This window comes from Ixodes scapularis, unplaced genomic scaffold, assembly GCF_016920785.2.
Source record: "Ixodes scapularis isolate PalLabHiFi unplaced genomic scaffold, ASM1692078v2 PGA_scaffold3__209_contigs__length_174095766, whole genome shotgun sequence".
NCBI lineage: Eukaryota > Metazoa > Arthropoda > Arachnida > Ixodida > Ixodidae > Ixodes > Ixodes scapularis.
In genome coordinates, this window is record NW_024609868.1 from 153,589,638 (window position 1) to 153,602,697 (window position 13,060).

At 43.5% G+C, this 13,060-nt stretch overlaps 1 protein-coding gene across 1 annotated transcript in view; it reads left to right on the forward strand.

The window, feature by feature from the left end:
- Nucleotides 1-13,060, forward strand: part of LOC8028121 (organic cation transporter protein) — a 46,378-nt gene that overhangs the window by 16,383 nt on the left and 16,935 nt on the right. The window contains exon 4 of the mRNA XM_029969346.2: nucleotides 2,064-2,232. Within this exon, the coding sequence (XP_029825206.2) occupies nucleotides 2,064-2,232 (169 nt within the window). The remainder of the gene's footprint in view (nucleotides 1-2,063; nucleotides 2,233-13,060) is intronic.

A 13,060-nucleotide genomic window follows, 5' to 3' on the forward strand; every position in this document is an offset into this window, starting at 1 on the left:
ACCAGTAACTCAAAGTAATCACATTAGTGAAGAAATTATCAGTGGCCCCCCAAAAATTCAAATTGTATAAACAATCGCTCTAAGTTACCAAATGTGCAAGCGAAACACGACCACTGAACACAATAAGTGCATATATATATTGTGGATTAAATTGACTGACCCCGGGATTAAATTGTGTGGCGCTTGGATTAAGTTGTACGGCGCTTGGATTAAATTGAGTGACCCCGGGATTAAATTGATCGTCGCTTGGATTAAAATGAGCGGGAAAACGCGTAGATGACGCCACGTCTTTAGCGCTTGCGGATGAGAATTCTGGTGTACGACCACAATATCTCACACACCAGGAAAGAAGATTCGCACCGCCGATGTATTATCGCGGAAGCTCCGCGCATCCCAAGCAGGCCGCACATACAAGAAGGAATCCCAAATAAAATAGTATGAGCTCTGAGCACTGCAACTCTTGCCTGCGCCATCTCAAATACTCGACAAACTCTGGTTCGAATTGAGTAAAACTTGACCACGGCACGGATCATGCTTCACTGCAAAAGTAAGAGGCATGTACTCACAAACTTACCGCCAGATGTAAGGAAGTATGGCGTGGTGGCATCAGAACTCACCACAGTTAAAGGGCTCCTGGTGAGGAACAACGGACTTTGTTATTCCACCTGTACTGAGGCAAGACATTCTCGAACGCCTGCACAGTGGGCGCCAGCACATCGTGAGACGGTGAGCCCGAGCGAGGGACTCGATTCAGTGGCCAGGCATCAGTCAACAGATCAACAACTACATCAACCTATGCCCTACCTGCCAAACGTTCCGGCAACAAGGTGCAGAGCCCATAATTCAGACACCTCTGCCCGAACGTCCATGGAAAGATATCGGTGTGAGTCTTTTTTGTTGGATGGGAAAAACTATTTGTTAGTTATGAACTACTTCTCCAAGTTCTTTGAGCTTAAGGAGCTCCAGAAGAGGACATCAAAACGCGTCATCAAAGCACTTAGTGAAATATTCACACGATTTGGAATCTCAGAGGTCATTTGTTCTGACGGTGGACCACAGTCGTATCAAGCGAATTCAAGTGGTTTACACAAGTGGGGAGCGCGACACGTAACGTAAAGTCCCTACTACCCCAAAGCAACAGCGAGGCAGAGAGAGCCGTCCAAACCGCGAAGAACCTGCTTAAGAAGTATAAGGACCCTGCACAAGCACTCCTGGCTAACAGGACTAAGCCAGGGAAGAAGAGCTATTTGCCAGCGGAACTTTTTGTGCGACGACTGGCGTCTACAGTTCCCTTATCACCGCAACTTCTGACGCCCAACTGGAATTGCACTGCTGGCTACAAACAGCGTCACAACGTGAAAGCCGAAGAGGCAAGTCATTACAACAATCGTCACTAAGCACGATACAAAGCTGAACTGTCACCTAGATCAGCAATCTGAACGTTCGTGGGAGCCGCACACCAAGGAGTGGTGTACAGTACATCCGCGAACCACTGTGGTACCTAGTGCACACTGAACACGGTGCATTACGTCGCACTACCAGACATCTACAAACTGTGATGCAAAACACAACACCCAGCGTGGTCGCAGGCAGGGGACCACCAGCTTCTTCTGGAGCAATAGCGCCATGGCTAGCAGAAGCGAAAGGATTTCAAAGGCGCCGGCACGATATTGACAATATGTCTTAGGCGAGAAGGTTTCGTGTCCAGTGACTAAAAGAAATGAACAAAGTCAGTCAAGGGACACGAGGGTTTGAGAAGGACGCCATATAAAAAAGTAGCAGAGCACACGTTCGTCTCGATCCTCGTTTCATACGCTCTTGGAGAACCGCCCATGGTTCTCCAAACGCGCCAATGCCGTGGGCACCAATATCGCATTTGTGGTAATGTACCCATGTCTCCGTTGACGCGTATCTAATGACGCCTTGTAAAATATCGTAATTATCTTCGGTAATTCTTCATAGCACCATCTATTTTCTTCTTCTTCTCCGTCTTCTTCTTCGGGTCCAATGAACGTACGTTGTTTTTGCTTGTTTTTGTTTCACCCTGACCAATACTTTTTCAGTGATGGAAATAATGCCTCCGAAGTTCCGCATGATGATGAACGTCGGGTTTGGGATTGGATACACGATTCCGCTGCTCCTTCTACCACTGCTAGCGTACTACCTCAGCAGCTGGTCCTACCTGCAGCTGGCGACTGGCCTGTCCGCATTAATGATGGTACCCTTCTGGTTGTAAGTATAATAGTTAGAAAATACTCTCTTGACTAGGAAAAGAGTCAAGTTTTACCATGCTTCAACACAGTATTAACCTTAAAGATAGCCTGCTACATGTATTTACACCATTGGTTCTGAGCTAAAATGATATTTTAAGCATAGCCACCTTTATTTAAAGCATAATTACTACGAGAGTGGTAGAGATGATGGAATAACGGAAACGTTTGCCTGGACCACTTCTCCTGGTGGGATATTCGATGTACCATTCTTAAAGCTCAAAACCTGGTATTATTTATCAACTTCTGATATGCCATTTTTCGTGGTGTGCCCGTGGTGGTTATTGTGTCTACTTCATCTCATAAATTCTGGGAGAAACTCATAATTTACTAGGGTACGTTGTTGGGCTAGTTGGTTCATCTTAGTAAAACATACAAAATAGCGCCTGTCCTGTATACTTCTTGTCCTTGTCTTTCTGTTGCGCTATTTTATATGTTTTTCTCATAATTTACGAAGTGCCGCCGCGCATACTTTTTATATTACCTTTATTTTGGGAAACACTGATCCTCATCCGACGATTCCAGAAGAAATTTTAAGAATGAAAATGTAGCGCATAATAATGACAGCTAATTCAATGACAGCTTAAGAAACACCGGGCGTCGCTTATTATCGACACTATTTCTACGCTATAATGCGCTTGAAGGTACCTTGAGCTTCCTAAACTAACAGCGACTTTATATGTGTGTACTTGATTAGCAGAAAGGAAAAACGCGAAATAAAATATTATTATGACCTCAGTATTTCAACATTATTCCTTAATTTAGACAATGAGCTGGCTTTGACAATACATTTGGAAACATAGTTTTTATAGTTTTAATGTTCATTATATGATATGTAACAAACTACAAGAAACTAACTTGTGCGGTCGGGCTAAGCAGGTCTCACGTCGCATATTTCGTAAGTTAATATACGAGCGCGAATGTCCTAACCCAATGCATTAGCGCCGAAATATAGACCTCCGCTTGGCCTTTCAGTATAATTTCTATCTAGTTTCTACTTGGTTAGCCTAACGTGCATCGCCAAACAGTCATTATTAGAAAGAGAGAATCGTACTAAAATTGTCTTATCATAGCAACTAAATTTCAAAAGGACACAGATATACGAAACATAAGGCCTTTCTACGAGGATAAAAAAAAAAAAAAAATAGGTCATCCCAGAATACATCCGAGCTGTTTTCGAATTGAAGAAAATATTTTGTTGCTACAAAATGGATTAAAATGCATACCCATGTTCAAGGGAGGAAGCACAAGTGACAACCATAAAGAAAGAACCAGGCGCCCGTCCGCGTCCGCGACTGCCAATAGAGCGTGCACATGAACTGATTTTATCGGATAGACAACGGACAGTGGATAATCCGGCAAATAATTTGCAAATCACTGAAGGCTTTGTCTATGCGATATATTATAGCAGCCGCGGGGTTGGAAAAGTTTTGAATAAAATAAAGTCGAGAGCTACAGTGCGAATAATTTATTATCAACCCAGTGAACTTTTTATCTTATTAGTATGTGCTTTTTATTTGCTATCCCTGACGTCCGCTGTGACCGGCAGTTTGTTACGGAAAAGCGTCTATACTTTTATCAGGCACCCCATTTCCAGGAATTTTCGAGTCTTTCCTGAAATACCCGGACTATAAAAATAAAAATGCCAATCGGAGATATTCATTGCAACGAGATATACAATTCTTTATCTGTTTTTACACTTCAAAAAAGGTACTAAATTAAAACTATGTTGTTTATTTGAGCCATATAATCACATTTATTTCCCGAAATAAGCGATTACCATAATAACGCTGGATGACCAGACTAATCATTCAGCCACAATTAATATTTCAGTAGTGTGTTACATTTTGTTATTCATAGCCCTGACACGAGGATGCGAGGTAAATATATTTGTATAAAGTTTATCGCTTAATATATCTCACCCTATATACGCTGAGTACCTAGTTCAATTTAACTTGCAATAATTGAGATAGGTCTGGCGGAATTAACTAAGAATATCTGAAAACGTTTTATGGTAAATAAACGCCCATGGTCGAAGCTTGAAAGGCCCTCCTTTTTAGCCAGCTACCGAACGCCAGTTTGGGCAGACCACGCCTAGATCCAGATTGGGCGAGCAGGACTCACCGACCTGGCCGACGGCCGTACCGGCAGGCATTACAACGCTATGGAACTCCGCGCTGCCAAGGCACCTAAATACTAGGCTGTGGAAGTGAACAAGCGTAAGCACGAACTCGATGAACAAGGAACGAGTGCCCAGGTGGTCTCAGCAAGCGAAGACTTTTGATGGGAGATGGCAGGCCGGTCACACAAGTCCCCGCAGAAAACAAGAAAAGTCAAGGGAAGTATCAATACAGATAAGTAAATGGTCCTTTTGCGCCATCAGGGACAGAAATTGATCATGGACATAACGAAGAAGGCACCCGGCCAGACACTGATGAAGTTGTTGCCCAACCCCAAGCTTGGAGCCTACGTCTCAATGAAAACAAATCATCGCGACAACTTATAACTGTGACGTGTCACTGCCGCAGACACGCCAGACGCGTCGTGAAGGTGTTGGGGATCCAAGAGTAAAGCCCTAGCTGGTGCCGTAGGAATCGAGGCCCACCACTTCCACAGGAGGGGTTCATTCAGGGGCGGATTCAATGTAGAAAAAGATGAAACAGGCCCTGAAATTACGAGGAATATGCACTACAAGAGCGCAATGTATCTGGGCGTGCGGCGAATGGGTCAAAGTGAGTACGTAATTATTACTTTTTATACCACTCGACCAAAAAAAAATTGACATAAAATGTGGAGTTTTGCAGCCTAGCGCAGTACGTGCCGCGGACGCTCTACTGCTTTCGCTACCACAGAGAAGGTCACATGCAACGTCACTGCCCCAAGGAGGAGCTTTGCAAGAACTGCGGCAAGATACATGCGAGCAACATGTGCGACGCAGCCACTCATTGAACGCAAAGCAAAAAGAATAAACGTTTGGTGACGGTTGAAGTGTCCAGAAAGGGAGAACACCTGCAACTTTACAAGACCCTAAGCTCGCGTCACTCTCGTAGTTGATACAGGAAACGCACAGCAAGCACACCGCCAGGGGAACACGGTGATTGCGCACCACTTACCACGAAAGGAACGATAAACACCGATACCACGCAGAAAACGGTGAACTTTGTCCCAGACCTACCAGGAGAAATGAGGAACGTCAGTGCGGAGCGACTGAAACAAACTCCTGCGAAGGACTCCCGCCAAGCGAAATCAAGAAATCGACATCGCAGATAGAAATGATGCAACAACAGTGCCACAACCTCTGGCACCGGCCGCCTCTCCCACGATCTTTTTATGTGTGCCTTTGTGCTGCTCGCCGTGTCCCTTCTCCAATTTTCAGTATGAGTGGGCCGCCTCGCGTTGCGACCAACGGGAAGTCGAAACCCGGTTTTGTTTTTCTCTTCCCTTTCCTTTCCACCGGGGGGTGCCTACGGCACCAACAAAGGCAGGAAATACGCCGACTAGGAGGGGCACGGTTTTCGTGGGAAGCCGATAGTTTTTCGGGAGAGGTTTTTGGGTAGTCAAGAAGACAAGATGCTGTTGGTAGCCCGGTGAAGCCAGCGAGAATGGCGGCCCGGCGACGCAATACTTTCTGAGGCTTTTTGACCTTCACAGCTGTTGTCTTCCTGCTAGCTCACCACCGCCGAGAGCCCGACGATGTACCTTCGACACCAAATTTGAGTCAGGCCCACCTGTTCGGACTTTTTGCGGACGTTTAATCTCCCATGCTCTCAGTACGTAGCTTTGTTATTTTATTTCATTGCCGTATTCTATTCAGAACGTTAGTATTGCTGATGCGCGCCGCCTGTTCGGATTTTCTAATTATTCTGTAGGTTTTTTACAACTCTGATGATGCTGTAGCGCGCCGACCATTTTCTCTTTTTTTCGTTTTTAATATTGAGTATGCGTGTGTGTGTGTGTGTGTGTGTGTATGTGTGTGTGAGTGTGAGTGTGAGTGTGAGTGTGTGTGTGTGTGTGAGTGTGAGTGTGTGTGTGTGTGTATGTGTGTGTGAGTGTGAGTGTGAGTGTGTGTGTGTGTGTGTGTGTGTGTGTGTGTGTGTGTGTGTGTGCGCGTGTGCGTGTGTGTGGTCTTTGCCTATGCGCCAAACCTCGTAATGTATATTTCTATTTTTTTCGAAGTAAATACATTTTACTTTCCAAGTAAATAAATAAATTTTGAGGATTTATCGAAAAATTTCCCCGCTAAATTTAGCGGAAAAGTTTCCCATAAATGGGAGGCGAGCAGGAGAGGAGGAGGGGCATAGCCTCCCCTCAGTACCCTTCTCTCCTCCTCCTCAAGAGCTGCGCTCTAATTCGGCATTACAGGAAATTGTAAATATCTTTAATATTTTTTTTTTTCATTCGAACGATGTGTATCTGCGTGAGCTAATTGAGTTCTTCCCCGACTTGGGCACACGCGCCAACCGCGCGGGCTGATTGTCCTTAACAAAACTAAATGTCGCTCCCAGTCGTTGTAGAAGGCCGGCGGGCGAACCGTTAAGTGGGAATCGCGCCTCTAACCTTCAGGCGGGAGCGACTGTGACACACAGCTTCCCCAGACTAGAATTCTTCTAAAAAAACTTCTAACGCTTTGCGAAGGAGGTCTATAACAAGGTAACATAAAAATCATAAAATTGGAATTCTCAATTTTAAGCGTGGATGCATGGGAAAAAGAGATGTCGAGTTTAGAAACCAGCCATTTGTCCTTAATGCAAAGCGCGATCCCCCCACCCCCCACATTTGACCGCGAAAACCAGAAGGAATTATAGCCAGCTAATTTAAACAGATTCTACGAATCCTCAGACACATTAGTCTCGGCAAGTACAAAACTGTCCGTGTTTGCTGTCACGTCCTTAACAAGAAGGTTGAAGAGGCTCCATTATTTCCTTGTGCTTCTAATGTTCACGTGCAATACAAAAAAAAGTGACTCTTTATATTGAGCTTCTGTTTGAAAACCTTGAAATCTCCACATTCTTGAAAATTTGTCGACATTACTCTAGCTTATATTCTCAAGGTCGTTGACTGTGTTTGCCCTGACTAGCGCTGAGCCTTGTTCTTTTCTCGCCAAAATGTATCCTCCCTTTACCCAGACATATTTAAATTGCGCTTATTTGGCTTTTGACCTGGCCATCCAGGAAAATTCTCTGTTTGCTCGAGTAAGGTTTTCGTTAAAGTAAACCTTCGGAAGTTGACCTGAATTATGAAGTGAGCTCAATCGTACGTGTCGGCTCATCCATGCCGCGGACACCTTCACGGACGCAAACCTTATCAAAACTGGGGGCGCAGGGCCGGGCGTCGCTGCAAGACGGTGGATGGCAAGGACGTCTCCTACTTGGAGTGGAGGCAAATCTAATTTTCCTCCAAGATCGGTGATGATTCGTTCCGAGTTTTCATCCTTGTCGCATAGCAGTCCGTGGATTTAAAGGTTCGCCGACTGACTCCGCTGCTCTAAGTAGTTCAAGTCTCCCTGTAGTCGCCGGATAGTACGCGATTGTTCGTCAACAACAACAGCAACAACGACAACAACAACGACAATGACAACGACAACCACCAACGACCAACGGCCAACGACCAACGACAACGACAACGACCAATGACCAACGACCAACGACCAACGACCAACGACCAACGACCAACGGCAACGGCAACGGCAACGGCAACGACAACGACAACGAAGAACAACAGTAACGAAGAACAACAACAACAACGAAGAACAACAACACACAACGAAGGACAACAACAACAGTAACAAACAACGAAGAAGAATCACAACGACAAACAGCGTAGAACAATAACAACAAACAACGAAGAACAGCATCAACAAACAACGAAGAACAACAACAACAACAAACAACGAACAAAAACAACAACAAACAACGAAGAACAATAACAACAACAACAAACAACGAAGAAGAAGAAAAAGAAGAATCAATCGATGTTTTTATTCGTGCCCAGGAACAACCTTCCGGTCTCCGGACAGGTGCACAGAGTTAACATAACAGGGCATACAGCAATAGTACAGAAAACACACACAACGGACAAGCCCTAAAAACAAAAATCCACTAAAAAATATCAAAAATAAACACAAAGCCACAACACACAATAAGTTTAATGATACTACCGCCACCACCAATCGTTAAATAGAGAAAAAAAAAGGCATCTAAAGTGTGGAATTCAGGTGTGAACACCGCAAGTTAGTGCATACAGTTTAAATTTAAGTGATGGCCATTAACGTTTTTACAAACTGCAGCGTGTTATTGTTAAATAGATCGAGCGTTTCAGAAAAAGGAGAACTATAAGTATGCCCAAGGCCGGACACAGGATCGTGGAGGTTGAGTAGACGCCTATTGCAGAAGGACGCAGTTTGCCTTGTTATTTTTAGAGGAATTTTTAAGGGTACTCTTGACGTCAATGCCGTGCAATCAGTGACGGCGAGGAGAACTTTGTATAAAGATAAGATATCGGCAAGTTCTCTCCTACGACGCAGGATAGGTAGTGCTACGCTACGCTGAACTGGGACAGGGACATCAGTAGTGTTGGGCACAATTCGCGCTGAGTAACAATGTCTATTAATAGAAAGAAACTTGTTCTGAACCCGTTCTATTTTCGAGGAATTTGTGGCACAAATTCCATTCCATACAACAGAGGCGTATTCCAGCTGTGGTCTACACAATGTACTGTCGAGTATAAGAAATGTGTAGGGGATTAATTAACTCTTTAGTGATGCGGCACGCACTCCAGAGCGTGCGTAGAGCCGCGTTCACGATGTAATCAACATGACTGGAGAAGTGCAAGGTGCTGTCAAACACCATGCCAAGATCTTCGATTCTGTTTATAAGTTCCAAAGGTCTGTCTGAATAACATATGGAAATACAAGGTTGTGTGTCTTACGAGTGTACGACACGACTTTCGTTTTAGAGCTATTTATCTTGAGGTCATTCTAACGGCACCATTCTTCAAAAGCATCAACATCTCTCTGTAGAAAAACACAGTCCCGGTCTTCTCGTACCTCCATAAACATCTTAATACCGTCTGCGTACTGAAGAAATGAAAAGTGACGAATCACAGTCGAAACATCATTAACAAAAGCTGAAAACAGAAGAGGTCCGAGGACGGAACCTTGAGGTACACACGTTGTCGCCTCATAAGTAGCAGAAGAATTATCATTCGAGCTAACAAAGCACTTCCGGTCACGGAATAATAACAATAACAATAATAATAATAATAATAATAATAATAATATTAATAAATTTTGTTAGTATTGAGTTTGAAGTTCCCCAAGTCACACTACTCAGAGACACGGTTAATATCAGACTGGAGAGCATGAACGTCAGAATCAGTGTTCATTTCCCGATAACACACGCAGTAATCGTCAAAAAGGCACACAGACGAACGCGTGTCAGCTGGCATGTCATTAGTATCAATAAAAAAAATAGGACGACCCTGGACTGAACCTTGGGGTGCACCTGAGTCAACTGAAGAAGGAACGGAATTAGTATTATTAGTGGTGACAGACTGGGACCGGTGACTGAGAAAATAGAGCAGCTGTGCAAGTACGTTCGCCTCCAAGTTAAGTTTACTCAGTTTGAGAAAAAGTAGGTCGTGGATTTTTTTGTCGAATACTTCTTAAAAATCTAGGAGTATGCAGACCGTCAGAGATTCACGATCAAGGATGGAATGTAGATGATATATGAAACAACAGCTGAGTTGCGCATGAGAAAGCTTTGTAAATCCGTGCTGTGCATTATTGAAAAAAAACATAATCGGACTCCAAAACGTTTGGAAGATGACAATTGGAATACATTTACATGGAATGACACGGGCTGAGAGTTATTTGAACAATGTTTTTCGCCTGATTTATGCAAATGAATTACTTTCCCCACACTCCAATCCTCATGTATGCAACCTGTCTCAATGATTTGTTTAAACAGTTCAGTCACGATTATTGAGCTATACCTTTTAGTATCTGTTAAAAATTTAGAGTTTGAGTTGTCAATATCAGGAGAGAACGACATCTTGAGTTTTTCAATTATACTTGCGATATTGACAATAAACATTGGTTCCGTCGGGAAAAACTCGGAAAATTCATAATCGGGATAACTAGTTACTGTATTTGTAGAAAGCCATAGCAAACACAATGCTGAGTATATGAGCACATTCATCGCTGGGAATTTCTGTGTCGCCATAAGTTCTTAGTGCTATTACGCATTTATTGTTCTTGTTTACAACATTTCAAAATTGTGCAGGGTTATTGAAAATGTTTCACTACAATAGGAATCCTTGGCTTCATTGAGAGCTATTTTCTAATAAGTTGCTGTAGAGAGGTAGATATCCCAACGGGATAGGAAATCGGATTACTTAGCGGAATGAAACATAGGATCTTTTTTTATTCGACAGCGTTTTCAGTGACTGCTTGAACCTTGGTGATTTCCAGCATGATGTTAACATTCTCAGAGGTATGAGGTGTTTGTGAGAGAAGTACCTTTATTTTTAAAGAAATCATAGTTATTTTCCAAAGACCTCTCGTTAAATACTTCAAGAATCTCATTCAGGAAAGAACATAGCTCACGAATAATATCATCGAATTCCGCCTTCTTACAATATTTATTATATGTACTGTAGCTATCATTGCCAGAAACGGAAATGTTTAACGTGAGATTAAACAAATATTGATCACTTAAACCTGGCATCTAAAAAATGGGAGTGACAAGTTTAGGTGCGGGTGTCAAAACACGACCTAAGCCCCCCGATGCCGTCGATGTACTTCGGGTTAGTTGAGTTACAACTTATTAGAGATTAATATCGGCGCTCATTTTTAAGAAGTTTATTCAATTCAGTAGAATATAGACTGGAATAAGAGGATGCATTCCACCAGATAATATTTGGATAGTTAAAGTCATCTAGCAACATAATTTGCATATTTGGAAATCGTAGAATGATTCTATTAATTGCATCATGCAAATATTCAACAAGACACCTAAGATCAACATTTCGCAAAATGCGTGAAGCTCTACCCAAAGAAGTGCTAAATTACTTGCGACATCTACAGAAGATGAAAAAAGGTTATCGGCCACGGCAATCAAGACACCACCGCCGCACTTTATCCCTCTAACACACTGATAAACATTGAAACGTTTGATGCATTCAAAAAGTTCATTGTTTCCAAGCTTCGCGGAAAGCCATGTTTCATTTCCTACTACCACGTCGGCATCACACTAGTCAATGACCAAGTTTAAAATGTCACGTTTAGATGTAACACTCCTTATACTGGTGAACAGAAAAGGAAGTTTCTTTTTTGCTAACAGAAGCCTGTCCACTGCCCCTCGCGTTACACTATCGCGAAGCGCGTGCTTGTGATGATTCGCTTTCATTGTGCCGTCGCTGACTCTGGCAACGCTGCCCAGAGAGGCTGGCAAGTTTAAACACGCTATCATCAACAGGGTTGCTACCATAAGACTTGTTGTTATTGTAAAGTTTGTTGTATGGCAGTCTGAAAACAGATTTACGTTTTGGCGAATTCGACTAGTTTTCTTCGTGCCTGACGCGTAACGATAGAGTACTCCTTGCTCACAGTTGCCATTGTTTTTCAGTTTGGCGCATGAAAAAACAAATGTTCTGTTTCGTTAAAAAAAAAACATTTTACGATATCTGGCGTGCATTCGTTAATTCAAAAGGCACCGAACCTATGTGCGAGTTAAATTGAATCCGTGGAAATATGCAAATTCAGGGAGGCTGGGACGACACTCAGTAGCTATTCATCGCCTTGATTTCAGGTTTCAGAGCAAGAATCCGTCAAGCCGTAAAACAAAGGATTATCTCGTCGTGAACGGTCCTCCACCTCAGCCTGAATAAGCGTAAATCTCGAGGTTTCATCGATGAGACTCTTGGTCACCTGCCGCGAATCGCACAAGTCTTGTTGACTGGCGTCACTGGGCTAAGTTTTAGATTGTACCGCAATCAGCCTTCTGTCAATGTTTGTAATTTTGTTCTCAATTTTTGCCTGGTACTTTTTAATTTCGTTTACTATACTGATTAATTTTGACTGATCTTGGTCCATCGTCGCTGTGCGAAAATTCAATTCTTGCAGCATTACAAACATATTATATCAAGTTAATCTTAACTTTGGCAATACGCCACTTACAAGTCTCGAGGAATGTTGGATGAGCATTTACGGTATTTCAGTCAGCGAGAAGGGCAGTGCGGCGAAGACGATGTATCAATTGACTCAAACATAAAAGAAAATGATGCATCTCATCAAGAAGATCGCCATAAAGTTTAGAGGGGCCTCGAAGGAGATTTCACGCACCCTTGTGCAGGCCGTATTTATTGAGAAAGACTAGATGCGGAGCGATTTATTGCCGTCTGACGAAGGCCCAGCAGGCGAAGCTTCAGGCGCTTTACCGGACGGCGCTGCTAGTAATCGCCGAACTGCCGTGACGCTCACGGTTGGAGAAGTTGTACTCACACGCAAGACTGACTCCACTCAAGAGAATCCTGCAAGATCGAACTCGAGAATCTGAGGAGCGTCTCCTCTTGTCCTTACAAAGCTCACACCTCCAACATCTGGACGACCCCATGCACGCGCACTCACCCAGGCCTATCACTTCTGACGAAGCCCCGTGGAGGGCCGGACGGGTAACAGGCTGCAAACCGAGATAAACAAGACAGAAAGACGGCAGAAGCCAAATGCGCTCCTCAGCATACCACGGTGGCCTGTGCAATTGATGTACGCAATATTACAGGATGTCCGCATT